We start from the raw sequence: 27,775 nt of genomic DNA, 5'->3' as shown, positions 1-27,775 counted from the left end.
ACCTTAGAAAGACAGGGTAGGATAGATATAGGTCTGCAGCAGTAACTGCCGATTGTGCAGGTTTTCCTACTTTCAAAACATGTAGAGGTCTGTAATTTTATCATACTTTTCTATCAACTGTGAGAGACGGAATCTAAAACAAAAATCCAGAAAATCACATAGTATGATTTTTAAGTAAATCATTTGCATTTTATTGCATGACATGAGTATTTGATCACCTACCAACCAGTAAGAATTCCGGCTCTCACAGACCTGTTAGTTTTTCTTTAAGAAGCCCACCTGTTCTCCACTCATTACCTGTATTAATTGCACCTGTTTGAACTCGTTACCTGTATAAAAGACAACTGTACACACACTCAATCAAACAGACTCCAACCTCTCCACAATGGCCAAGACCAGAGAGCTGTGTAAGGACATCAGGGATAAAATTGTAGACCTGCACAAAGCTGGGATGGACTACAGGACAATAGGCAAGCAGCTTGGTGAGAAGGCAACAACTGTTGGCACAACTTTAGAAAATAATGGAAGAAGTTCAAGATGACGGTCAATCACCCTTGTTCTGGGGCTCCATGCAAGATCTCACCTCGTGGGGCATCAATGATCATGAGGAAGGTGAAGGATCAGCCCAGAACTACACGGCAGGACCTGGTCAATGACCTAAAGAAAGCTGGGACCACAGTCTCAAAGAAAACCATTAGTAACACACTATGCCGTCATGGATTAAAATCCTGCAGCGCACGCAAGGTCCCCCTGCTCAAGCCAGCGCATGTCCAGGCCCGTCTGAAGTTTGCCAATGACCATCTGGATGATCCAGAGGAGGAATGGGAGAAGGTCATGTGGTCTGATGAGACAAAAATATAGCTTTTTGTTCTAAACTCCACTAGCCGTGTCTGGAGGAAGAAGGATGAGTACAACCCCAAGAACACCATCCCAACCATGAAGCATAGAGGTGGAAACATCATTCTTTGGGGGATGCTTTTCTGCAAAGGGGACAGGGTGACTGCACCGTATTGAGGGGAGGATGGATGGGGCCATGTATCACGAGAACCTGGCCAACAACCTCCTTGCCTCAGTAAGAGCATTGAAGATGGGTCGTGGCTGGTGTCTTCCAGCATGACAACGACCCGAAACACACAGCCATGGCAACTAAGGAGTGGCTCCGTAAGAAGCATCTCAAGGTCCTGGAGTGGCCTAGCCAGTCTCCAGACCTGAACCCAATAGAAAATCTTTGGAGGGAGCTGAAAGTCCGTATTGCCCAGTGACAGCCCCGAAACCTGAAGGATCTGGAGAAGGTCTGTATGGAGGAGTGGGCCAAAATCCCTGCTGCAGTGTGTGCAAACCTGGTCAAGAACTAAAGGAAACATATGATCTCTGTAATTACAAACGAAGGTTTCTGTACCAAATATTAAGTTCTGCTTTTCTGATGTATCAAATACTTATGTCATGCAATAAAATGCAAATTCATTACTAAAAATCATACAATGTGATTTTATCAATTTTTGTTTTAGATTCCGTCTCTCACAGTTGAAGTGTACCTATGATAAAAATTACAGACCTCTACATGCTTTGTAAGTAGGGAAGCCTGCAAAATCGGCAGAGTATCAAATACTTGTTCTCCCCACTGTAAGTCTATAACAGTACGGGTCTAGAGTGTCACCCCCTTTGAAGAGGGGGATGACCGCGGCAGCTTTCCAATCTTTAGGGATCTCGGACGATACGAAAGAGGTTGAACAGACTGGTAATAGGGGTTGCAAAAATGGCGGGGAATAATTTTAGAAAGAGAGGGTCCAGATTGTCTAGTCCAGCTGGGTCCAGGTTTTGCAGCTCCTCCAGAACATCTGGATTTGGGTGAAGGAGAAGCTGGGGAGGCTCGGGCGAGTAGCTGCGGGGGAAGCGGAGCTGTTGGCCGGGGTTGGAGTAGCCAGGAGGAGAGCATGGCCAGCCGTAGAAAAATCCTTACTGAAATTTTCGATTATCATGGATTTATCGGTGGTGACCGTGTTACCTTGCCTCAGTGCAGTGGGCAGCTGGGAGGAAGTGCTCTTGTTCTCCATGGACTTTACAGTGTCCCAAAACGTTTTGGAGTTAGAGCTACTGGATGCAAATTTCTGTTTGAAAAAGCTAGCCTTTGCTTTCCTGACTGACTGTGTGTATTGGTTCCTGACTTCCCTAAACAGTTGCATATCGCGGGGACTATTCGATGCTATTGCAGTCCGCCACAGGATGTTTTTGTGCTGGTCAAGGGCTGGAGTGAACCAAGGGCTATATCTGTTCTTAGTTCTACATTTTTTGAAAGGGGCATGCTTATTTAAGATGGCGAGGAAATTACTTTTAAAGAACGACCAGGCATACTTGACTGACGGGATGAGGTCAATATCCTTCCAGGATACCCGGGCCAGGTCGATTAGAAAGGCCTGCAGAAATGTTTTAGGGAGCATTTGACAGTGATGAGGGGTGGTCGTTTGACCGTGGACCCATAGTGGATGCAGGCAATGATCGCTGAGATCCTGATTGAAAACAGCAGAGGTGTATTTGGAGGGCAAGTTGGTCAGGATAATATCTATGAGGGTGCCCATGTTTATGGATTTAGGGATGTACCTGGTGGTTTCCTTGATAATTTGTGTGAGATTGAGGGTATCTAGCTTAGATTGTAGGACTGCTGGAATGTTAAGCATATCCCAGTTTAGGTCACTTAACAGAACAAACTCTGAAGATAGATGGGGGGCAATCAATTCACATATGGTGTCCAGGGCACAGCTGGGAGCTGACGGGGGTCTATAACAGCTGAACTGCTCAAGAGTCCAATGGCGGCGAGCTTTACACCACTCCAGCCGACGCTTCGCATTGCATTGATCTTGTGTGCGGCTGCGGGGCCAAGGAAACCCATTTCATGGAGCTTCCGATGAACAGTTATTGTGCTGACGTTGCTTCTCGAGGCAGTTTGTAACTCAGTAGTGAGTGTTGCAAATGAGGGCAAATTATTTTTACTTGCTACGTGCTTCAGCACTCGGCGGTCCTGTTCTCTGAACCTGTGTGACCTACCACTTCACGGTTGAGCCGTTGTTGCTCCGAGGTGTTTCCACTTCACAATAACAGCACTTACAGTTGACCGGGGCAGTTCTAGCAGGGCAGACATTTGTGACAAACTGACATGTTGGAAAGGTGACATCCTATGACGGTGCCACGTCGAAAATCACTGAGCTCTTCCGTAAGCCCATTCTACTGCCAATGTTTGTCTATGGAGAATGCATGGCTGTGTGTTCGATTTTAACCTGTCAGCAACGTGCATGGCTAGTGGTGCGGCAGGTAGCCTAGTGGTTAGAGCATTAGACTAGTAACTGAAAGGTTGCAGGATCGAATCCCAGAGCTGACAACTTAAAAATCTGTTGTTCAGCCCCTGCCTGAACAAGGCAGTTCTGTTCATAGAGCATCATTGAAAATAAGAATTTGTTCCTAATAAAAGAAAAGCAAATAGCTGAATCCACAAATTTTAAGGTGTGTCCACATACTTTTGTATATATTGTGTATTTTAAGATAAATTAACTACTGTAAGTCTTTGTGGATAAGAGCATCTGCTAAATGACTCAAATGTAAATGTGTGTGTGTGTGTGATGGAGAGAGGTGGTATTGGGTCTTCACCTTAACACCCCTCTTCCCTTCCTTCATGCTCCCCTATTCACAGACCAGTATGTGGACAGTATGTGGAGGGGTCCCATGGGTGTTAAGGAGATGTGTGTGTCTGAAAGGGGGTGTGTGTGTGTGTAAGGGGGGGGTCAGGGGATTGGGTCACACAGGTGGTGGAACCCCACTGAGACCCGGCACTGGGTGATCACCAGGCCAAATGCCTGACACCCTTAAACACACACACACACCTTCAATCACACGCACACACACCTTCAATCACACGCACAGACACTCTGACACCCTCCTTCTCGCGGCGTGAAAAGCCACAGCCCCTTAATGAACAGAAAATGTGTCCTGTCAACTGCAGGGAGCTTTGGGGGTTCCACCACCCCACACACAACACACACACACGGCGCTCCCACTCGCCTCCGTGACTCGACCTTCACTCCTCTCCCAAGGAGAGAGAAAACACCCAACATCACACCAACTCTCCCTTTTTTTCATCAGTCTTAAATGAATCCCATGTTTGTGAGATTGTGTGTGTGTGAATAATCTAACCTCCTGCTATGATTAGATTAGAGTTTAATATGGGGTTGTAAAGGGTTGCAGATGTAATTACATGGTACAGTGAAATTCTTATGCTCTGAGTTCCAACAATACAATACAATATAATAAAATAAGATAATAATACAAATATAAATAATAATATACACATATTTAACAACTGTGGCAATGATGTCCATTGGGGTGGGGGCAGGGTAAATGTATGTTGAGGGGGGAGGGGAATGTCCATAGGGGGAGCAGCAGAACGGGGTAGAAGAGGGGACAGGGGGAGCAAGTAGCTGACTAGTGGTGGCTGTTCAGCATGATAAATGTCCATTGGGGGTCGGGGTAGTGCACAAAATCTGTTGAAGTGAGGGGGGTGTCCATACGGGGAGTAGGAAGCAGTGGAGGCTACTGAGGGGAGGAAGGCACTTAATAATGGCTGGAACGGAGCAAATGGAATGGCAGAAAACCATTTGTTTGATGTATTCGATACCATTCCACTGATTCCTCTTCAGTCATTACCACAAGCCTGTCCTCCCCAATTAAGATGCCACCAACCTCCTGTGATAGGAATGGAGGGGGTGATTGAAGAGGGGACAACAGGGCATAGCTCGGGTCCCTGATGATCTTCTTGGCCTTCCTGCGTCACCTGGTGTTGTAGGTGTCCTGGAAGGCAGGCAGTGTGCACTTAATGGTGCGTTCGACTGAGCGCACCACCCTCTGTAGCGCCATGCGGTCCTCGGTGGTGGAGTTGCCGTACCAGGCTTTGATGCAGCCCGAAAGTATGCGCTCAATGATGCTCCTGTAGAACACAGTGAAGGCTATTTGGGAACGGACACATTTCTACAGCATCCTGAGGTTGAAGAGTTGCTGATGTGCCTTCCTCACCACCGTGTCTGTGTGGTTTGACCTTCAGATTCTCTGAGATGTACCAACCTCCAGCGGCGGCCCCGTTGTTCCTCCTGAAGTTCACAAGCAGCTCCATTGTTTTGCTGACTTTGAGGGAGAGGTTGTTTACCTGGCACCACGCTGTTAGGGTACCTACCTTCTCCCTGTACGCCATCTTGTCGTTGTTGGTGATCAGGTCTACTACTGTCGTGTCGTCAGCGAGCTTGATGATGGAGTTGGAACTGTGTGAGGCCATGCAGTTGTGGGTATACACTCTTAGAAAAAAAAGGGTTCTTCGGCTGTCCCCATAGAATGTTTTGGGTTCTATGTAGAACCCTTTTTACAGAGGGTTCTACATGGAACCCAAAAGGGTTCTACCTAGAACCAAAACAGGTTCTACCTGCAACCAAAAAAGGTTATTCAAAGGGTTCTCCTCTGAGGGCAGCCAAAGAATCCTTTACGGTTCTAGATAGCACCTTTTTTTCTAAGAGTGTACAGGGAGTACAAGAGGGGACTAAGGACGCACCCTTGTGGGGCCCCCGTGTTGAGAATCAGTGTCGAGGAGGTAATGATGCCTACCTTCACCACCTGCGGGCGACCCGTCAGGAGGAGGTGATATGGTCTTTGACTAGCCTCTCGAAGCACTTCATGATGACGGAGGTGAGTGCTACGGGAAAGTAGTCATTCAGTTCAGTTACTTTCCCTTTCTTGGGCACAGGGATGATAGTGGACACCTAGAAGCAGGTGGGGACAGTGGCCTGAGCTAGAAACAGAAAGAAAATGTCCGAAAAAACACAACAGCCAGCTGGTCTGCACATACTCTGAGGGTGAGGGATGCTGTCTGGGCCATCAACCTTGCCAGGGTTAATACGTTTGAATGACTTACATACATCCTCCGTGGAGACTGCAAGTACATAGGCATCAGGGGCTCTCATCGGGAGCTCAGAGTCATCGTTGTGCTCAAAGCGTGAGTGCAGGTCTTGTTATAATAAATGTAATAGATTCAATACGTTATAAACGTATATTTTTTGCATTTCCTAGAATAGGGGTCAGTGACCTCTCTCTCTCTCTCTCTCTCTCTCTCTCTCTCTCTCTCTCTCTCTCTCTCTCTCTCTCTCTCTCTCTCTCTCTCTCTCTCTCTCTCTCTCTCTCTCTCTCTCTCTCTCTCTCTCTCTCTCTCTCTCTCTCTCTCTCTCTCTCTCTCTCTCTCTCTCTCTCTCTCTCTCTCTCTCTCACACACACACTGGATAAAGACTCAACAACAGACACTATGAATCAAAATAAGAAACCGACAAATGTGAATTTACTCTGAGGCTCGGGTAAACTACACCGCTCTGTGTGGTAAACATCTTAATGATATTGTGTGTGTTTGTTTGTATGTGTTTGTGTGTGTGCCTGCGTGTACATATTTGTTTGTGTGTGGATAGATCAGGGCTATAATTACTGCATATAATAACCCACTCTGTTGAGAAAGAAAAGCTATTTTTTACCCCCAAGGTTATGATTACCTGAAGGATTTGGGCAGACCTGATATTATGTCATTTAGTCTGCCAGGAAATATCCCATAACCATATTAAGGGTCTATAACCAACCTCGATGAGATCAACCTGTGCCGAACGGCGAGCACCGGGAGAAAACCAAATAAGATGCATGGGCTTATTGATTGGCAAGGGGATAAATGAGTTTATAATATTAATATAAATCTTTATTGTTTTCAGTCTCCTGATGCCAGAAAGGCTTCCCCAGTAATCAGTTTAAAAACTTCATTTTTCATCCTTACCCCAGCGAGGCAGGGGCTCGACCGATCGTACACGCATACACGCACACAACATACACACATACACACACACACATCCCTCAACATTTGTATGGATTGACAATCTGTGCTGTCCAGCAGCCTGTTGTTGATCTATTGAAAACACTCATCTAGCACATTTGCATCAAACTCAGGCCTTGATGTACCGTTCTCTCTCTTTCTCTACTTTTCTCCCTCTCCCCCCACAGCTAAGAGATCTCAGTCACAGGTCCCTTAATACACTACACACAACTATCAGTGAAGGTCATCCCGTAGCACGCACACACACAGGGGAAGACATACACTACACACAGCTATCAGTGAAGGTCATCCCGTAGCACGCACACACACAGGGGAAGACATACACTACACACAGCTATCAGTGAAGGTCATCCCGTAGCACGCACACACACAGGGGAAGACATACACTACACACAGCTATCAGTGAAGGTCATCCCGTAGCACGCACACACACAGGGGAAGACATACACTACACACAGCTATCGGTGAAGGTCATCCCGTAGCACGCACACACACAGGGGAAGACATACACTACACACAGCTATCGGTGAAGGTCATCCCGTAGCACGCACACACACAGGGGAAGACATACACTACACACAGCTATCAGTGAAGGTCATCCCGTAGCACGCACACACACAGGGGAAGACATACACTACACACAGCTATCAGTGAAGGTCATCCCGTAGCACGCACACACACAGGGGAAGACATACACTACACACAGCTATCGGTGAAGGTCATCCCGTAGCACGCACACACACAGGGGAAGACATACACTACACACAGCTATCGGTGAAGGTCATCCTGTGGCACGCACACACACAGGGGAAGACATACACTACACACAGGGGAAGACATACACACACACAGGGGAAGACACACACACACACCTAGTTAAGTGTTTTAATTTATTTTTATCAAATTACTCAGAATCCTCTAAAAAAGATTAGTATAATTATTTTCAACAATTCCCCCCTTTCCCAGGCATTTAGTGTGTTCTCCCCAGCCATTTAGTCTGTTCTCCCCAGGCATTTAGTGTGTTCTTTCCAGGCATTTAGTCTGTTCTCCCCATCCATTTAGTGTGTTCTCTCCATCCATTTAGTCTGTTCTCCCCATCCATTTAGTGTGTTCTCCCCAGCCATTTAGTGTGTTCTCTCCAGCCATTTAGTCTGTTCTCCCCAGTCATTTAGCGTGTTCTCCTCAGCCATTTAGTCTGTTCTCCCCAGCCATTTAGTCTGTTCTCCCCAGCCATTTAGTGTGTTCTCCTCAGCCATTTAGTCTGTTCTCCCCAGCCATTTAGTGTGTTCTCCCCAGTCATTTAGTCTGTTCTCCACAGCCATTTAGTGTGTTCTCCTCAGCCATTTAGTCTGTTCTCCTCTGTTCTCCTCAGCCATTTAGTCTGTTCTCCCCATCCATTTAGTCTGTTCTCCTCAGCCATTTAGTGTGTTCTCCTCAGCCATTTAGTGTGTTCTCCTCAGCCATTTAGTGTGTTCTCCTCAGCCATTTAGTCTGTTCTCCACAGTCATTTAGTGTGTTCTCCTCTGTTCTCCACAGCCATTTAGTCTGTTCTCCCCAGCCATTTAGTGTGTTCTCCCCAGTCATTTAGTCTGTTCTCCACAGCCATTTAGTGTGTTCTCCTCAGCCATTTAGTCTGTTCTCCTCTGTTCTCCTCAGCCATTTAGTCTGTTCTCCTCTGTTCTCCCCATCCATTTAGTCTGTTCTCCTCAGCCATTTAGTGTGTTCTCCTCAGCCATTTAGTGTGTTCTCCTCAGCCATTTAGTGTGTTCTCCTCAGCCATTTAGTCTGTTCTCCACAGTCATTTAGTGTGTTCTCCTCTGTTCTCCACAGCCATTTAGTCTGTTCTCCCCAGTCATTTAGTCTGTTCTCCCCAGCCATTTAGTCTGTTCTCCCCAGTCATTTAGTCTGTTCTCCTCAGCCATTTAGTGTGTTCTCCCCAGTCATTTAGTCTGTTCTCCCCAGTCATTTAGTCTGTTCTCCCCAGTCATTTAGTCGGTTCTCCCCAGTCATTTAGTCTGTTCTCCCCAGCCATTTAGTCTGTTCTCCACAGCCATTTAGTCTGTTCTCCCCAGTCATTTAGTCTGTTCTCCACAGCCATTTAGTCTGTTCTCCCCAGTCATTTAGTCGGTTCTCCCCAGTCATTTAGTCTGTTCTCCCCAGCCATTTAGTCTGTTCTCCACAGCCATTTAGTCTGTTCTCCCCAGTCATTTAGTCTGTTCTCCACAGCCATTTAGTCTGTTCTCCCCAGCCATTTAGTGTGTTCTCATCAGCCATTTAGTCTGGGTTGGTGTGTATGAGGCTGAAATCAGGGGTTGGTGTGTATAGGGCTGAAACCTGAGGTTGGTGTGTATGGGGCTGAAACCTGGGGTTGGTGTGTATAGGGCTGAAACCTGAGGTTGGTGTGTATGGGGCTGAAACATGGGGTTGGTGTGTATGGGGCTGAAATCAGGGGCTGGTGTGTATAGGGCTGAAACCTGAGGTTGGTGTGTATGGGGCTGAAACATGGGGTTGGTGTGTATGGGGCTGAAACCTGGAGTTGGTGTGTATGAGGCTGAAACATGGGTTGGTGTGTATGGGGCTGAAACCAGGGTTGGTGTGTATGGGGCTGAAACCAGGGTTTGTGTGTATGGGGCTGAAACCTGAGGTTGGTGTTTATGAGGCTGAAACCAGGGGTTGGTGTGTATGAAGCTGAAACCTGGGGTTGGTGTGTATGGGGCTGAAACATGGGTTGGTGTGTATGGGGCTGAAACCAGGGTTGGTGTGTATGGGGCTGAAACCTGAGGTTGGTGTTTATGAGGCTGAAACCAGGGGTTGGTGTGTATGAAGCTGAAACCAGGGGTTGGTGTGTATGGGGCTGAAACCTGGAGTTGGTGTATATAGGGCTGAAACCTGGGGTTGGTGTGTATGGGGCTGAAACATGGGGTTGGTGTGTATGGGGCTGAAACCAGGGTCGGTAAGTATGGGGCTGAAACATGGGGTTGGTGTGTATGGGGCTGAAACATGGGGTTGGTGTGTATGGGGCTAAAACCAGGGTTGGTAAGTATGGGGCTGAAACATGGGGTTGGTGTGTATGGGGCTGAAACATGGGGTTGGTGTGTATGGGGCTGAAACGAGGGTTGGTAACTATGGGGATGAAACCAGGTTTGGTAACTATGGGGATGAAACCAGGGTTGGTAACTATGGGGATGAAACCAGGGTTGGTAAGTATGGGGCTGAAACCAGGGTTGGTGTGTATGGTGCTGAAACCAGGGTTGGTGTGTATGGGGCTGAAATCTGGGTTGGTGTGTATGGGGCTGAAACCAGAGTTGGTGTGTATGGGGCTGAAATCTGGGTTGGTGTGTATGGGGCTGAAACCAGGGTTGGTGTGTATGGGGCAGAAACCAGGGTTGGTGTGTATGGGGCTGAAATCTGGGTTGGTGTGTATGGGGCTGAAACCAGGGTTGGTGTGTATGGGGCTGAAACCAGGGTTGGTGTGTATGGGGCTGAAACCAGGGTTGGTGTGTATGGGGCTGAAATCTGGGTTGGTGTGTATGGGGCTGAAACTAGGGTTGGTGTGTATAGGGCTGAAACCAGGGTTGGTAAGTATGGGGCTGAAACCAGGTTTGGTAAGTATGGGGCTGAAACCAGGGTTGGTGTGTATGGGGCTGAAACCAGGGTTGGTGTGTATGGGGCTGAAACCAGGTTTGGTAAGTATGGGGCTGAAACCAGGGTTGGTGTGTATGGGGCTGAAACCAGGGTTGGTGTGTATGGGGCTGAAATCTGGGTTGGTGTGTATGGGGCTGAAATCTGGGTTGGTGTGTATGGGGCTGAAACCAGGGTTGGTGTGTATGGGGCTGAAACCAGGGTTGGTGTGTATGGGGCTGAAACCAGGGTTGGTGTGTATGGGGCTGAAACCAGGGTTGGTGTGTATGGGGCTGAAATCTGGGTTGGTGTGTATGGGGCTGAAACCAGGGTTGGTGTGTATGGGGCTGAAACCAGGGTTGGTAAGTATGGGGCTGAAACCAGGTTTGGTAAGTATGGGGCTGAAACCAGGGTTGGTGTGTATGGGGCTGAAACCAGGGTTGGTGTGTATGGGGCTGAAACCAGGGTTGGTGTGTATGGGGCTGAAACCAGGGTTGGTGTGTATGGGGCTGAAACATGGGTTGGTGTGTATGGGGCTGAAACCAGGTTTGGTGTGTATGGGGCTGAAACCAGGGTTGGTGTGTATGGGGCTGAAACCAGGGTTGGTGTGTATGGGGCTGAAACCAGGGTTGGTGTGTATGGGGCTGAAACCAGGGTTGGTGTGTATGGGGCTGAAACCAGGGTTGGTGTGTATGGGGCTGAAACCAGGGTTGGTGTGTATGGGGCTGACACCAGGGTTGGTGTGTATGGGGCTGAAACCAGGGTTGGTGTGTATGGGGCTGAAATCTGGGTTGGTGTGTATGGGGCTGAAACCAGGGTTGGTGTGTATGGGGCTGAAACCAGGGTTGGTGTGTATGGGGCTGAAACCAGGGTTGGTGTGTATGGGGCTGAAACCAGGGTTGGTGTGTATGGGGCTGAAATCTGAGTTGGTGTGTATGGGGCTGAAACCAGGGTTGGTGTGTATGGGGCTGAAACCAGGGTTGGTGTGTATGGGGCTGAAACCAGGGTTGGTGTGTATGGGGCTGAAACCAGGGTTGGTGTGTATGGGGCTGAAATCTGGGTTGGTGTGTATGGGGCTGAAACCAGGGTTGGTGTGTATGGGGCTGAAACCAGGGTTGGTGTGTATGGGGCTGAATGTATGGGCGTGATTGATGTATCTTACCTGCCAAACCCAGGGTTGAAGCCATAGTGGAGGTCCTGACACTGGTCACACCTGCGTCCTCCCACCGAGGGGTCAATACACACACACTGCCCCATCTGGCCGCCACACACCTGTCCCGACGAGCCCACCGGGTGACAGTCACACTCCACACACACGCTCACCTCAGACCCTAACTCTGACCCAGAGAGGAAGTAACCTGGAATCAAATCAAATGGGTACGAAATTAGAGACAACACCTATCTATGGCCATACATACACAATACATTATACACAGCATGGAACAAGAACAATTTTGCCATAACCAAACCTGGAGTCAAGTAATGGAGCAACAATAGACACCATTTGTGACAAACACATCATTGAGGAGAGGCCTTAAAGAAGGAGCATATTGGAATGATATCCAATCTAACTCTATTAGGGTTGCAAAATCCATAAACATTTCCATAATTCTGATTTCCTGAATATTCTCTCCATGAATATTCCAACCAGGAATGTGGAATTCCTGGATATTTTGGGATGCTACCAGAATTGAACCCTTGGTTTAATCTGTAATGCCTTTTGGATAAGGATATGTCATGCCATTCATCTGGTCTGGTATTGACTGTATAGACCTATATCTGACCACCTATTCCGGGGATCATCAACCAGATTCAGCCGCAAGCCAATTGTCTTCTTGAGGGGATGGTCACGGGGCCATAACATAATTACAAATCATTTGTAGACTGCATATTGACAGCAAGAAGCCCAAACAAATATCATATTCTATTAAAATTGAACCATTTCAAACCTTGCTTACATTTGAATAAGATCACACATCTCTCTATAATGTGTGGGAATATTTTGGAACTAATGTTTAAAATTAAAATCACTTTATTTGCTGGTGTTTTAACAGTCTGTCTTTCACTTTCATTTTGGACATCTGTTCCAAAGAATTCCCACGCATAATAGAGAGATACGGTGGGGAGAACAAGTATTGTGATACGATTTTGCAGGTTTTCCTACTTGCATGTAGAGGTCTGTAATTTTTATCATAGGTACACTTCAACTGTGAGAGACGGAATCTAAAACAAAAATCCAGAAAATCACATTGTATGATTTTTAAGTAAATAATTAGCATTTTATTGCATGACGTAAGTATTTGATCACCTACCAACCAGTAAGAATTCCGGCTCTCACAGACCTGTTAGTTTTTCTTTAAGAAGCCCTCCTGTTCTCCACTCATTACCTGTATTAACTGCACCTGGAACTCGTTACCTGTATAAAAGACACCTGTCCACACACTGAATCAAACAGACTCCAACCTCTCCACAGTGGCCAAGACCAGAGAGCTGTGTAAGGACATCAGGGATAAAATGTTAGACCTACAAAAGGCTGGGATGGGCTACAGGACAATAGGCAAGCAGCTTGGTGAGAAGGCAACAACTGTTGGCGCAATTATTAGAAAATGGAAGAAGTTCAAGATGACGGTCAATCACCCTCGGTCTGAGGCTCCATGCAAGATCTCACCTCGTGGGGCATCAATGATCATGAGGAAGGTGAAGGATCAGCCCAGAATTACACGGCAGGACCTGGTCAATGACCTGAAGAGAGCTGGGACCACAGTCTCAAAGAAAACCATTAGTAACACACTACGCCGTCATGGATTAAAATGCTGCAGCGCATGCAAGGTCCCCCTCCTCAAGCCAGCGCATGTCCAGGCCCGGCTGTTTGTCAATGATCATCTGGATGATCCACAGGAGGAATGGGAGAAGGTCATGTGGTCTGATGAGACAAAAATAGAGCTTTTTGGTCTAAACTCCACTCTCCGTGTTTGGAGGAAGAAGAAGGATGAGTATAATCCCAAGAACACCATCCCAACCGTGAAGCATGGAGGTGGAAACATCATTGTTTGAGGATGCTTTTCTGCAAAGGGGACAGGACGACTGCACCGTATTGAGGGGAGGATGGATGGGGCCATGTGTCGTGAGATCTTGGCCAACAACCTCCTTCCCTCAGTAAGAGCATTGAAGATAGGTTGTGGCTGGGTCTTCCAGCATGACAACGACCCGAAACACACAGCCAGGGCAACTAAGGAGTGGCTCTGTAAGAAGCATCTCAAGGTCCTGGAGTGGCCTAGCCAGTCTCCAGACCTGAACCCAATAGAAAATCTTTGGAGGGAGCTGAAAGTCCGTATTGCCCAGCGACAGCCCCGAAACCTGAAGGATCTGGAGAAGGTCTGTATGGAGGAGTGGGCCAAAATCCCTGCTGCAGTGTGTGCAAACCTGGTCAAGAACTAAAGGAAACGTATGATCTCTGTAATTGGAAACAAAGGTTTCTGTACCAAATATGAGGTTCTGCTTTTCTGATGTATCAAATACTTATGTCATGTAATAAAATGCTAATTAATTACTTAAAAATCATACAATGTGATTTTCTAGATTTTTGTTTTCGATTCCGTCTCTCACAGTTGAAGTGTACCTATGATAAAAATTACAGACCTCTACATGCAAGTAGGAAACACTGCCGATTTTGCAGGTTTTCACAATCCTTGTTCTCCCCACTGTATCTCTCTGTAATGCTTGGGAATTCTTTGGAACAGATGTCCAAAATTAAAGTCACTTGGAGCTCCCCACTGTATATGTGATTGTATTCAAAACCTGGGGCCCAAATTCAACCCGTGGGCCGACAGTTGGTAACCCTGCCATACACCTACAACAGGGCTTAAGAGGCACAACCATGTCTCAACGTGTGTGTGTGTGTTTGGCCCCTGAATGTGCTGTGGTGAGTATTACAGTAAACATGATTGTTCATCTACGTTACTAACACAGTTCAGCAGCTGCTACTAATGGCCCCACACACACTCATGAGTGAGCATGCACACACACACACAAACGAACAAACACACACAGACAGAGGTGAAGAAGTGAAAGATGTTGCCATGGTCTGTGCTCTCGAAGGTGCAGTTGACTGCATCAGGCAGCGGAGCCCCAATGGTCGATGGGTGAGTTGGCACCGGGCGCATGAGGGATGGCCTGTAGTTAAGCAAGCTAAACGCTAATGCGCTAATGCCCACAGTGAATGCCAAGCACTCATCATCATTCCCCAGGACAAAGCACAGACACACACACAAATAGGCACACACACATACACATGCATACGCACACACAAATGCATACGCACACACACACACGCATACACACGCACACACAAACACATACACACATATACACACATACGCAGGCACACGACAACACCGCCAGGAGCCAAGAAACAAAAAGACACACTACAGGGACCATCCATCCATCAGACCGAGAGAAAAGAACAGACCGAGGGTGTGATTTGAAAGAGAGAGACAGGAACAAAGGGAGTGAAAGAGGAGTGTGTTGAGCATTGTGGTAAACAGCATGGCAGCTTGTCGTCAATGCCAGAGCTGAGATGCTTCAGTGTAATGAGCTGGGAGTTGTGTGCGTCGATACTTATTCAACAGTAAGTATAAAGTATTACTGTCATTTACATCTCTTCTCCTACAGAGTTAAAGGTGTGAGTAAGAGAGATAAACACAAACAACCTGTCTACAGAGTTAAAGGTGTGAGTAAGAGAGATAAACACAAACAACCTGTCTACAGAGTTAAAGGTGTGAGTAAGAGAGATAAACACAAACAACCTGTCTACAGAGTTAAAGGTGTGAGTAAGAGAGATAAACACAAACATTCTGTTGTTAAGCACTTCTACCATTGCAAACCAGTTGGGTAGATTTATGAACAAACATAAGCACACACACACACACACACACACTCACTCACTCACCTGGCCTACATCTACCGCAGTCCCTTCCGTGGCGCGTGGACACACACACACACTGCCCGGTGTCCGCATCACACATCGCCCCCTCCACTGTTCCCGTGGGATCACACACACACGGAACACACCCCTGGGATGACCCCTGGGGGTCAAAGGTCATGTTGTAGTAGGGGTCAGGTGTGAGGTCATCGTAGAGTTCAGAGGTCGTGTTGTAGTAGTGTAGGGAGCAGCGTGTACACTGGGCACCCTCCACCCCCTCCCTACAGGGACACTGGGAGTTGACGGGGTCACACACACCCCCCTTCAGGGTGCCGCGGACATCACACGCACACGCCAGACACCCCAAGGAGTTCCTCCTCTCCAGGCTGTGGTAACCACGGCGACACGAGTCGCAGCGAGGTCCCTCAGTGTTTTCCTAAGTGATATATACAAAATGACTAGTAGATAAGATAATTATCAGTAATAGATGTCAGTAAACATATTCTCCCACACTCACCTTACAAACACACTGTCCAGTCTCTGGGTCACACACAGACCCAGGTACGGTCCCGTCAGGCGAGCAGAGACACGGGATGCAGGAGCCCGCCTGATGGAGGCCATAGAGGCCCCTGGCACAGGAGTCACAGCGATGGCCCCCCACTCCCTCCCTGCACTCACACTGGCCCCCCTCTGGCTCACAGAAGGGGTTGAGGGACCCCACCTGGTCACAGTCACACCCCACACAGCCATCAAGATGAGAGGAATTTAACAGCTTGTAGCCATAGTCACACCTGTCACAGGTACGACCTGAGAGAGAGCGAGAGAGATAGAAAGGAGAGAAAGCGAGGAGAGAGAGAGAAAGAGAGAGAGAGAAAAAGAGAGAGAGAGATAAAGGGTACAGGATAGACAGAGATGCAATGTTAACACATTCCAAACTCAAAGCTCTGAAAGATGCAATCTGCAATACAACAACGAAGTGACTCTGTGACTACCTCAGCCTTCTCATTGAATAATTTAATGTAGAGGATGTCTATATTAACAGCAATAAAAACTGGACCTTTCCCTCCTTAAAATACAGCCTGGTTAAATATCTGTACGACTGACTGGTGCTTGGCCATAACCACCCATTCCTACAGCTAGACTCATCTATCTCCATCATCATCACTCTGACTAACAGAACTAGTTTATGTCTTAACCTAGATCTTTTTAAACGTAATATAGTGCTATATCAACAAATAAGTAATTGTGTGAAAAATTACAAGAGTGTGTGTTTGCACGTGTGTGTAAAGTCAGAAAAACGGAATCATTAGGCCAAGGCATCTGTGTATGATGGATCACCCTCCTCAGGCAGAACACTTCATTTCACTGAGAGAAAATAAATAAATGAACAGCTACAAGAGAGAGAGAGAGAGATGTGTGTAGAAATAACAGTGAGGCAGAGAGAGAGGTATTACCCCCTCTCAGTGGAGTATAGTCTACATGGATTCCAACTAGCGTCATATTGGGGCTGTATTAAAATATCTAAAATATGCACAGGCAACGCTGGTTATTAGAACATACCATAGCTATTCCCTGACAGGCAATCTATCCCTAATGTTATCCAGGCAGCCCTGGGGCAGAGCCGTTTAGACGCAGGAGTACCAGTGCCCCAGCCACTTGGCATTTCAGCTCCACTCCCAACCCACTGCCCACAACCTGTTTAATGAATGTATAGATATTAATGTAATTCTGCCGGCCCATATTTCAAACCAGTGGTTATAGCAGCACGGTGAAGTATATGGCGGAGTCGAACAATGTGGTGGGGCTGGGTTGGTGTGAGTGAGTGTGTGTGTGTGTGTGTGTGTGTGTGTGTGTGTGTGTGTGTGTGTGTGTGTGTGTGTGTGTGTGTGTGTGTGTGTGTGTGTGTGTGCGTGAGTGTGCAGTGTGTGTGCGTGAGTGTGTAGTGTGTGTGCGTGAGTGTGTAGTGTGTGTGTGCGTGAGTGTGTGTGTGTGTGTGTGTGTGTGTGTGTGTGTGTGTGTGTGTGTGTGTGTGTGTGTGTGTGTGTGTGTGTGTGTGTGTGTGTGTGTGTGTGTGTGTGTGTGTGTGTGTGTGCGTGCGTGTGCAGTGTGTGTGCGTGAGTGTGTAGTGTGTGTGCGTGAGTGTGTAGTGTGTGTGTGCGTGAGTGTGTAGTGTGTAATGTGTAGTGTGTAGTGTGTAATGTGTAGTGTGTATGCGTGTGTGAGTGTGTAGTGTGTGTGTGCGTGAGTGTGTAGTGTGTAATGTGTAGTGTGTAGTGTGTAGTGTGTAATGTGTAGTGTGTAGTGTGTAATGTGTAGTGTGTAGTGTGTAGTGTGTAATGTGTAGTGTGTAGTGTGTATGCGTGTGTGAGTGTGTAGTGTGTGTGTGCGTGAGTGTGTAGTGTGTAATGTGTAGTGTGTAGTGTGTAATGTGTAGTGTGTAATGTGTAGTGTGTAGTGTGTAATGTGTAGTGTGTAATGTGTAGTGTGTAATGTGTAATGTGTAGTGTGTAGTGTGTAATGTTTAGTGTGTAATGTGTAATGTGTAATGTGTAGTGTGTAGTGTGTAATGTTTAGTGTGTAGTGTGTAATGTGTGGTGTGTAGTGCGTAATGTGTAGTGTGTAGTGTGTAGTGTGTAGTGTGCGTGAGTGTGTAGTGTGTAGTGTGTAATGTGTAGTGTGTAGCGTGTAGTGTGTAATGTGTAGTGTGTAATGTGTAGTGTGTAATGTATAATGTGTAGTGTGTAGTGTGTAATATGTAGTGTGTAATGTGTAGTGTGTAATGTGTAGTGTGTAGTGTGTAATGTGTAGTGTGTAATGTGTAGTGTGTAGTGTGTAATGTGTAGTGTGTAATGTGTAGTGTGTAATGTGTAATGTGTAGTGTGTAGTGTGTAATGTGTAGTGTGTAGTGTGTAGTGTGTAATGTTTAGTGTGTAGTGTGTAATGTGTAGTGTGTAGTGTGTAGTGTGTAATGTATAATATGTAGTGTGTAGTGTGTAATGTTTAGTGTGTAATGTGTAATGTGTAATGTGTAGTGTGTAGTGTGTAATGTTTAGTGTGTAGTGTGTAATGTGTGGTGTGTAGTGTGTAATGTGTAGTGTGTAGTGTGTAGTGTGTAGTGTGCGTGAGTGTGTAGTGTGTAGTGTGTAATGTGTAGTGTGTAGCGTGTAGTGTGTAATGTGTAGTGTGTAATGTGTAGTGTGTAATGTATAATGTGTAGTGTGTAGTGTGTAATATGTAGTGTGTAATGTGTAGTGTGTAATGTGTAGTGTGTAGTGTTTAGTGTGTAGTGTGTAATGTGTAATGTGTAGTGTGTAGTGAGTAATGTGCAATGTGTAGTGTGTAGTGTGTAGTGTGTAGTGTGTAGTGTGTAGTGTGTAGTGTCATGGTGATGGATACAGTACTAACAATACTGTGATATACACCCCTGTCTGGAAAACACAGGACTTTCTCTGTACTGATGGTATGATGGTTGTATGTTGTATTCTACCTGTTTGGCCCTGTCCTGGGGTATCAGCGGATGGGGCCACAGTGTCTCCTGACCCCTCCTGTCTCAGCCTCCAGTATTTATGCTGCAGTAGTTTATGTGTCGGGGAGCTAAGGTCAGTTTGTTATATCTGGAGTACTTCTCCTGTCTTATCCGGTGTCCTGTGTGAATTTAAGTATGCTCTCTCTCATTCTTTCTTTCTTTCTCTCGGAGGACCCGAGCCCTATGACCGTGCCTCAGGACTACCTGGCATGATGACTCCTTGCTGTCCCCAGTCCACCTAGCCGCGCTGCTGCTCCAGTTTCAACTGTTCTGCCTGCGGCTATGGAACCCTGATCTGTTCACCGGATGTGCTACCTGGCCCAGACCTGCTGTTTTCAACTCTCTAGAGACAGCAGGAGCGGTAGAGATACTCTGAATGCTCGGCTATGAAAAGCCAACTGACATTTAGTCCTGAGGTGCTGACCTGTTGCACCCTCAACAACTACTGTGATTATTATTATTTGACCATGCTGGTCATTTATGAACATTCTAACATCTTGGCCATGTTCTGTTATAATCTCCACCCGGCACAGCCAGAAGAGGACTGGCCACCCCACATAGCCTGGTTCCTCTCTAGGTTTCTTCCTAGGTTCGGTCCTTTCTAGGGAGCTTTTCCTAGCCACCGTGCTTCTACACCTGCATTGCTTGCTGCTTGGGGTTTTATGCTGGGTTTCTGTACAGCACTTTGAGATATCAGCTGATGTAAGAAGGTCTTTATAAATACATGGATTTAATGATGGTTGTATGGTTCCTATTAATAACGAAACCTAGTATTGACACGGCTTACCTTGACCTGCAAATGAGATGTTAACTCTGACATAGTGTATTTTTCTGGCTCTATTGTATACTTGTGTTGTGGTTTCTTTAGCTTTTGTTTCCATTCATAATGATCCCTACCTGTGGTTGTAGGGTGGTTCTTCTGCAGCTTTGGTTTAGAGTAACATCGTGAAGCCAAATGAACTGGAGAACGATCAGGCAGTCACAACATGATTCCTGGAATAGTTTTGTAGTGTTCTATTTGTTACATGCAACTCAGTTTGGATTCTGTTCATTGCAGTGCACTGCTGCTTCTACAGGCCTGCTGTACTACAGCCATTAACATCCAGCCAAACAGTAACCAGGACAGTGACAGAGTGTGTGTTTTAATGAAGTGGTTCACATTCTTCTATTAAATAAGAGTAATGACACCTACTATCTGGGTCAGCTCTGCTGTTTACCATTAAATCATAGGTAAGTGGGAGTGGGTGTGAGTGTGTGTGTTTTGGTGTGTGTCTGCGTGAGCCAGCACACGAGCCAGCACACGCGTGTATCTCTACAGTTTGCATGTATTGGGGCATGCCCCCCCCCATCTTGCTCCTCAGCCAACAGAGAGTTCTCAGCTATACTTTTCGTGGCTGTTTATTTACCACCACAGACAGATGCTGGCACTAAGACCACACTCAGTCAGCTGTATAAGGAAAGAAGAAAACCACTCACCCAGAGGCGGCGCTCCTAGTGGACCGGGGACTTTAATGCAGGGAAACTTAAATCAGTTCTACTAAATCTCTATCAACATGTTAAATGCGCAACCAGAGGGAAAACAATTCTAGATCACTGTACTCCACACACAGAGACATGTAACAAAGCTCTCCCTCGCCCTCCATTTGGTAAATCCGAACACAACTCTATCCTCCTGATTCCTGCTTACAAGCTAAAATTAAAGCAGGAAGCACCAGTGACTCGGTCTATAAAAAAATGGTCAGATGAAGCAGATGCTAAACTACAGGACTGTTTTGCTATCACAGACTAGAACATGTTCCGGGACTCTTCCGATGACATTGAGGAGTACAACACATCAGTCAATGGCTTTATCAATAAGTGCATTGAGGACGTCGTCCCCACAGTAACTGTACGTACATACCCCAACCAGAAGCCATGGATTACAGGCAACATTCGCACTGAGCTACACGGTAGAGCTGCCCCTTTCAATGTGCGGGACTCTAACCCGGAAGCTTACAAGAAATCCCGCTATGCCCTGCGACGAACCATCAAACAGGCAAAGCTTTAATACAGGACTAAGATTGAATCATACTACACCGGCTCCAACGCTCGTCGGATGTGGCAGGGCTTGCAAACTATTAAAGACTATAAAGGGAAGCACAGCCGCGAGCTGCCCAGTGACACAAGCCTACCAGACGAGCTAAACCACTTCTATGCTCGCTTCGAGGCAAGAAACACTGAGGCATGCATGAGAGCATCAGCTGTTCCGGATGACTGTGTGATCACGCTCTCCATAGCCGACGTGAGTAAGACCTTTAAACAGGTCAACATACACAAGGCTGCGGGGCCAAACAGATTACCAGGATGTGTGCTGCGGGCATGTGCTGACCAAATGGCAGGTGTCTTCACTGACATTTTCAACATGTCCCTGATTGAGTCTGTAATACCAACATGCTTCAAGCAGACCACCATATTCCCTGTGCCCAAGAACACAAAGGCAACCTGCCTAAGGGGCGGCAGGGTAGGTTGCAAGTTCAAACCCAGAGCTGACAAGGTACAAATCTGTCGTTCTGCCCCTGAACAGGCAGTTAACCCGCTGTTCCTAGGCCGTCACTGACTTGCAAAGTTAAATAAAGGTAAAAAAATCTAATTAAAAATACATTTAAAATGACTACAGACCCGCAGCACTCACGTCCGTAGTGCTTTGAAAGGCTGGTAATGGCTCACATCAACACCATTATCCCAGAAACCCTAGACCCACTCCACTTTGCATACCGCCCAAATAGATCCACAGATGATGCAATCTCTATTGCACTCCACACAGCCCTTCCCACCTGGACAAAAGGAACACCTACGTGTGAATGCTGTTCATTGACTACAGCTCAGCGTTCAACACCATATTACCCTCAAAGCTCATCACCAAGCTAAGGATCCTGGGACTAAACACTTCCCTCTGCAACTGGATCCTGGACTTCCTGACGGGTCGCCCAAGGTGGTGAGGGTAGGTAGCAACACATCTGCCACGCTGATCCTCAACACTGGAGCTCCACAGGGGTGCGTGCTCAGTCCCCTCCTGTACTCCCTGTTCACCCACGACTGCATGGCCAGGCATGACTCCAACATCGTCATTAAGTTTGCTGATGACACGACAGTGGTAGACCTGATCAACGACAAGACAGCCTATGGGGAGGAGGTCAGAGACCTGGCCGGGTGGTGCCAGAATAACAACCTATCCCTCACCGTAACCAAGAATAAGGAGATGATTGTGGACTACAGGAAAAGGAGGACCGAGCACATCCCCATTCTCATCGACGGAGCTGTAGTGAGGCAGGTTGAGAGCTTCAAATGTCCACATCAACAAGAAACTAGATTGGTCCAAACACACCAAGACAGTCGTGAAGAGGGCACAACAAAGCCTATTCCCCCTCCGGAAACTAAAAATATTTGGCATGGGTCCTGAGATACTCAAAAGGTTCTACAGCTGCAACATCGAGTGCATCCTGACCGGTTGCATCACTGCCTGGTACGGCAATTGCTCTGCCTCCGACCGCAAGGCACTTCAGAGGGTAGTGCATACGGCCCAGTACATCACTGGGGAAAAGCTGCCTGCCATCCAGGACCTCTACACCAGGCGGTGTCAGAGGAAGGCCCTAAAAATGTTCAAAGACCCCAGCCATCCCAGTCATAGACTGTTCTCTCTACTACCGCATGGCAAGCGGTACCGGTGCCAAGTCTAGGACAAAAAGGTTTCTCAACAGTTTTTACCCCCAAGCCATAAGACTCCTGAACATGTAACCAAATGGTTAATCAGACTATTTGCATTGTGTACCCCCCCAACCCCTCTTTTACGCTGCTGCTACTCTCTGTTTATCTTACATGCATAGTCACTTTAACTATACATTCATGTACATACTACCTAAATTGGCCCGACCATTCGGCACATGTGACAAATAAACTTTGATTTGATATATCACCATTTCAAATACTATTATGTACACAATGCACTTATCAAGCCGCTGCTCACCTCAAACACCCAGCTCGTAATAAATTGCCGTAATCAAATCTAATTTCAGAAAAATGCCTATGGGAGCAAAGGAAATGATAAAGAGTGGGGTATTGTAAGAAGAGTGTAAAGGAGGCGGGACCCGGGACAGTTTGTTCTAATCAACTTCTCATTGAATTAGAGAATGAAAATGAGGTGGACGTTGATATCCTGGCTTAGCAATAAAGAAGGTGTGTTAAGTTGGATTCGTTTTGCATTTGATAAGAGATTCTTGAAAGACACTCAGGGGAGAAATGGCGCAGATTTATCACAAAGGAGCGAGGAAGAAAGGGCTACGAGAAGGAGGAAAACATTCTTGGCTGCCGCTAGTGGTGATGTCATGAAAAGAAGGGCTGTGTGTGTGTGTGGTGTGTGTTTTGGGAGAAGAAACAAACAAACAGATTGGCCAAGAATGTGCTGAGCGCTCAACAACCTAATCATAGCACTTAAATACAGGTTAGTCTATGTGTTAGTCACTTTACCATATTATAAATATAAACAATTCATGTTTATGTTTTATGTTTCTTAGAAATGAGTACATTATGATATAACTAAATATCTTCTAGAATGAAAAAAACAAACAAATTATGTTTTTTCTCTCCTCTTCACTCTTTAATCAACTGTACTCTCCCATTATTCTTTGGGAAAGGGGGAGAGGGAGAAGAGAGATAGAGAGGGAGAAGAGAGAAATAGAGATAGAGGGGGAGAGAGAGGGAGAAGAGAGAAAGAGAGATAGAGGGGGAGAGAGAGGGAGAAGAGAGAAAGAGAGATAGAGGGGGAGAAGAGAGAAAGAGAGATAGAGAGGGAGAAGAGAGAAAGATAGATAGAGGGGGAGAGAGAGGGAGAAGAGAGAAAGAGAGATAGAGGGGGAGAAGAGAGAAAGAGAGATAGAGAGGGAGAAGAGAGAAAGAGAGATAGAGGGGGAGAGAGAGGGAGAAGAGAGAAAGAGAGATAGAGGGGGAGAAGAGAGAAAGAGAGATAGAGGGGGAGAAGAGAGAAAGAGAGATAGAGAGGGAGAAGAGAGAAAGATAGATAGAGGGGGAGAGAGAGAAATATGGAGAGAGAGGGAGAAGAGAGAAAGAGAGAGGGGGAGAGAGAGGGAGAAGAGAGAAAGAGAGATAGAGGGGGAGAGAGAGGGAGAAGAGAGATAGAGGGGGAGAGAGAGAGAGAAGAGAGAAAGAGAGATAGAGGGGGAGAGAGAGGGAGAAGAGAGAAAGAGAGATAGAGGGGGAGAGAGAGGGAGAAGAGAGAGAGGGAGAAGAGAGAAAGAGAGATAGAGGGGGAGAGAGAGGGAGAAGAGAGAGAGAGGAGAAGAGAGAAAGAGAGATAGAGGGGAGAGAGAGGGAGAAGAGAGAGAGGGAGAAGAGAGAAAGAGAGATAGGGGGGAGAGAGAGGGAGAAGAGAGAGAGGGAGAAGAGAGAAAGAGAGATAGAGGGGGAGAGAGAGGGAGAAGAGAGAGAGGGAGAAGAGAGAAAGAGAGATAGAGGGGGAGAGAGAGGGAGAAGAGAGAGAGGGAGAAGAGAGAAAGAGAGATAGAGGGGGAGAGAGAGGGAGAAGAGAGAGAGGGAGAAGAGAGAAAGAGAGATAGAGGGGGAGAGAGAGGGAGAAGAGAGAGAGGGAGAAGAGAGAAAGAGAGATAGAGGGGGGAGAGAGAGGGAGAAGAGAGAAAGAGAGATAGAGGGGGAGAGAGAGAGAGAAGAGAGAAAGAGAGATAGAGGGGGAGAGAGAGGGAGAAGAGAGAAAGAGAGATAGAGGGGGAGAGAGAGAGGAGAAGAGAGAGAGGGAGAAGAGAGAAAGAGAGATAGAGGGGGAGAGAGAGGGAGAAGAGAGAGAGGGAGAAGAGAGAAAGAGAGATAGAGGGGGAGAGAGGGAGAAGAGAGAGAGGGAGAAGAGAGAAAGAGAGATAGAGGGGGAGAGAGAGGGAGAAGAGAGAGAGGGAGAAGAGAGAAAGAGAGATAGAGGGGGAGAGAGAGGGAGAAGAGAGAGAGGGAGAAGAGAGAAAGAGAGATAGAGGGGGAGAGAGAGGGAGAAGAGAGAGAGGGAGAAGAGAGAAAGAGAGATAGAGGGGGAGAGAGAGGGAGAAGAGAGAGAGGGAGAAGAGAGAAAGAGAGATAGAGGGGGAGAGAGAGGGAGAAGAGAGAAAGAGAGATAGAGGGGGAGAGAGAGAGAGAAGAGAGAAAGAGAGATAGAGGGGAGAGAGAGAGAGAGAGAGAGGGAGAAGAGAGAAAGAGAGATAGAGGGGGAGAGAGAGGGAGAAGAGAGAGAGGGAGAAGAGAGAAAGAGAGATAGAGGGGGAGAGAGAGGGAGAAGAGAGAAAGAGAGATAGAGGGGGAGAGAGAGGGAGAAGAGAGAGAGAGGGGGGAACAACAGATAAGGAGAGGAAAGTAGGGAGAGCAGAAAGATAGAGAAGAGGATGAAGCGAGAGAGAGATAGAGAGGGAGAGAAAGAGAGAGAAAAGAGAGTGAGAGAAGAGAGAAGAGAGAAAAGAGGGTGAGAGAGGAGAGAGTGAGAGAAGAGAGAGAGAAATGAGAGAAACAGAGAAGAGAGAGAGAGAAAGGAGAGAAAAGAGAGGAGCGAGAGAGAAAGAGAGAGAGTGATGTGTGTAGAAATAACAGCGAGGCAGAGAGAGAGAGAGAGAGAGGCCTCCCATGTGCTCCTATGACCAGAGCCATCACCCAGAAGTGCTAACTTGCTACCTACCGATTACGTGTGTCTTGCATTGGCACCGTCCTGACTGCTGGTGACAGGTGCCGTTGTCTCCCTGGGTGCCTGCAGCACTGCAGCCACACGGCAGACAGCCCTCGGGGCCCAATGGCTGCAGAGAGTAGAATCCAACCTGACACGCATCACACCGCCTGCCAGACACATGCCTCTTACACTTACACTGGCCCCCCACCTAGAGAGAAAAGGAGAGGGGGATGGAGGGAGAGAGGGAGGTAGGGGGAGGGAGGGATGGAGGAAGGGAGAGGGGGAAGAGAGAAAAAGAGAGAGAGGGAATAAGAGGAGTGCGGGAGAGAGAAAGAGGAGGGGGAGATGAGTAGGGGCGGAGAGAAGGGAGGAGAGGAGCGAGGAGAGGAAGAGATGGAGAGACATGTTACCAATTAGTCCACCTATGCAGCAGTGCATTGTGGGAGCGTGTCACGGATGGGCAGCTCGTACTCACCGAGGCCTCTCAATTATTTTGAATGAGGGAGGAGGAGAGAAGGATGAGGAGGGTAGGTTAAAGAGGTCATAGCACCTGAGAGACTGAGGGGCAGTGTGTGTGTGTGTGTGTGTGTGTGTGTGTGTGTGTGTGTGTGTGTGTGTGTGTGTGTGTGTGTGTGTGTGTGTGTGTGTGTGTGTGTGTGTGTGTGTGTGTGTGTGTGTGTGTGTGTGTGTGTGTGTGTGTGTGTGTGTGTGTGTGTGTGTGTGTGTGTGTGTGTGTGTGTGTGTGTGTGTGTGTGTGTGCGTGCGTGCGTGCGTGCGTGCGTGCGTGCGTGTGTGTGTGTGTGTGTGTGTGTGTTGAGAAGTGCTTGCATTGTTTGTTTGTTTGTGTGTTTGGTTAGTTGGCTGCGTATTTCACCAAAAGAACATGACATTACAAACCAAACCAATCAAGCTCAGCATTGGAACCTAGACAACGGCAATGTCCCAAATGATCTCTCCATCCTCCCAAAGTGTGCACTTGTTCACTCCCCTACACTGATTTGAAAGTAAAATGACTAGTATCAAAAATATGGTGGAAACTCCCAGGAGCACCTGACTCCACCAAAGCAGTGAAAGAGAAGGGAAATATTAGAGGGAAAGACATGAATCTATGGAGCTTTAGAGGGAATCATCCTTCACTGGGAGAGTTTACAACAGATACTATTCTCCTTGGGACTGACCCTCAGATTGATTTTGAATTTGTCATCCACTGTCTCTGTCGACATCGCCTGTCTCTCCAGAATGGCCACCGTGATATTCAGCTAAAGAAAGGGGGGTTCTCTCTAGAAGGCTAGGAGCAGTACTGACACTTGTACATACTCACTCTCAGTCTCCCACATCACACAGCTATATAACCTGATCGATGGCTCTGGGAGAACCAACATATCTGTGGAGGCTCTATTCCGGTTCAATTCCGGTCCTGGAGGGCCAAAACCCTTCTGGTTTTCCTCCTCTCCTTCCAATCAGGGACTAATTCAGACCTGGGGCACCAGGTGTGTGCAATTAACTACCAGGTAGGCCTGAAACTGAATAGCCCTGGTCTATGGTAAACTAAGGTATGGGAATACTAGAAGAGGAGCGAAGAGAAAGAGAAAGAAGAGAGAGGAGGAGAAATAAGAGGGAGGAGGAGGAAGAGAAAGAAGAGGGAGGAGGAGGAAGAGGAGAAGGAGGAAGAAGACGAGAAGAAAGAAAGGGAAGCCTATCTGGTGACACCAGACTGACGTTGATTATGCCTATAGGAGGGGTCAGGTAGAGTGAAGGAGGTAGAATCTGGTGACACCAGACTGACGTTGATTATGCCTACAGGAGAGGTCAGGTAGAGTGAAGGAGGTAGAATCTGGTGACACCAGACTGATGTTGATTATGCCTACAGGAGGGGTCGTAGAGTGAAGGAGGTAGAATCTGGTGACACCAGACTGACGTTGATTATGCCTACAGGAGGGGTCAGGTAGAGTGAAGGAGGTAGAATCTGGTGACACCAGACAGACGTTGATTATGCCTACAGGAGGGGTCAGGTAGAGTGAAGGAGGTAGAATCTGGTGACACCAGACTGACGTTGATTATGCCTACAGGAGGGGTCAGGTAGAGTGAAGGAGGTAGAATCTG

The 27,775-nt window shown here is 47.2% G+C and overlaps 1 protein-coding gene across 5 annotated transcripts in view; it reads right to left on the bottom strand.

Moving 5' to 3' along the window:
* Nucleotides 1-27,775, bottom strand: part of ush2a (Usher syndrome 2A (autosomal recessive, mild)) — a 504,765-nt gene that overhangs the window by 377,756 nt on the left and 99,234 nt on the right. For all 5 annotated transcript variants that reach the window (XM_052485995.1, XM_052485996.1, XM_052485997.1 and 2 more), the window contains exons 13-16: nt 25,685-25,880; nt 15,955-16,244; nt 15,465-15,873; nt 11,679-11,874 (exon numbers count right to left, since the gene is read on the bottom strand). In XM_052485995.1, coding sequence (XP_052341955.1) covers nt 11,679-11,874; nt 15,465-15,873; nt 15,955-16,244; nt 25,685-25,880 — 1,091 coding nt within the window. The remainder of the gene's footprint in view (nt 1-11,678; nt 11,875-15,464; nt 15,874-15,954; nt 16,245-25,684; nt 25,881-27,775) is intronic.

Source organism: Oncorhynchus keta, chromosome 29, assembly GCF_023373465.1.
Source record: "Oncorhynchus keta strain PuntledgeMale-10-30-2019 chromosome 29, Oket_V2, whole genome shotgun sequence".
NCBI classification, from domain to species: Eukaryota; Metazoa; Chordata; class Actinopteri; order Salmoniformes; family Salmonidae; genus Oncorhynchus; species Oncorhynchus keta.
Note: the sequence above shows the minus strand (reverse complement) of the source record. Positions and strands in the feature narration are given on the sequence as shown.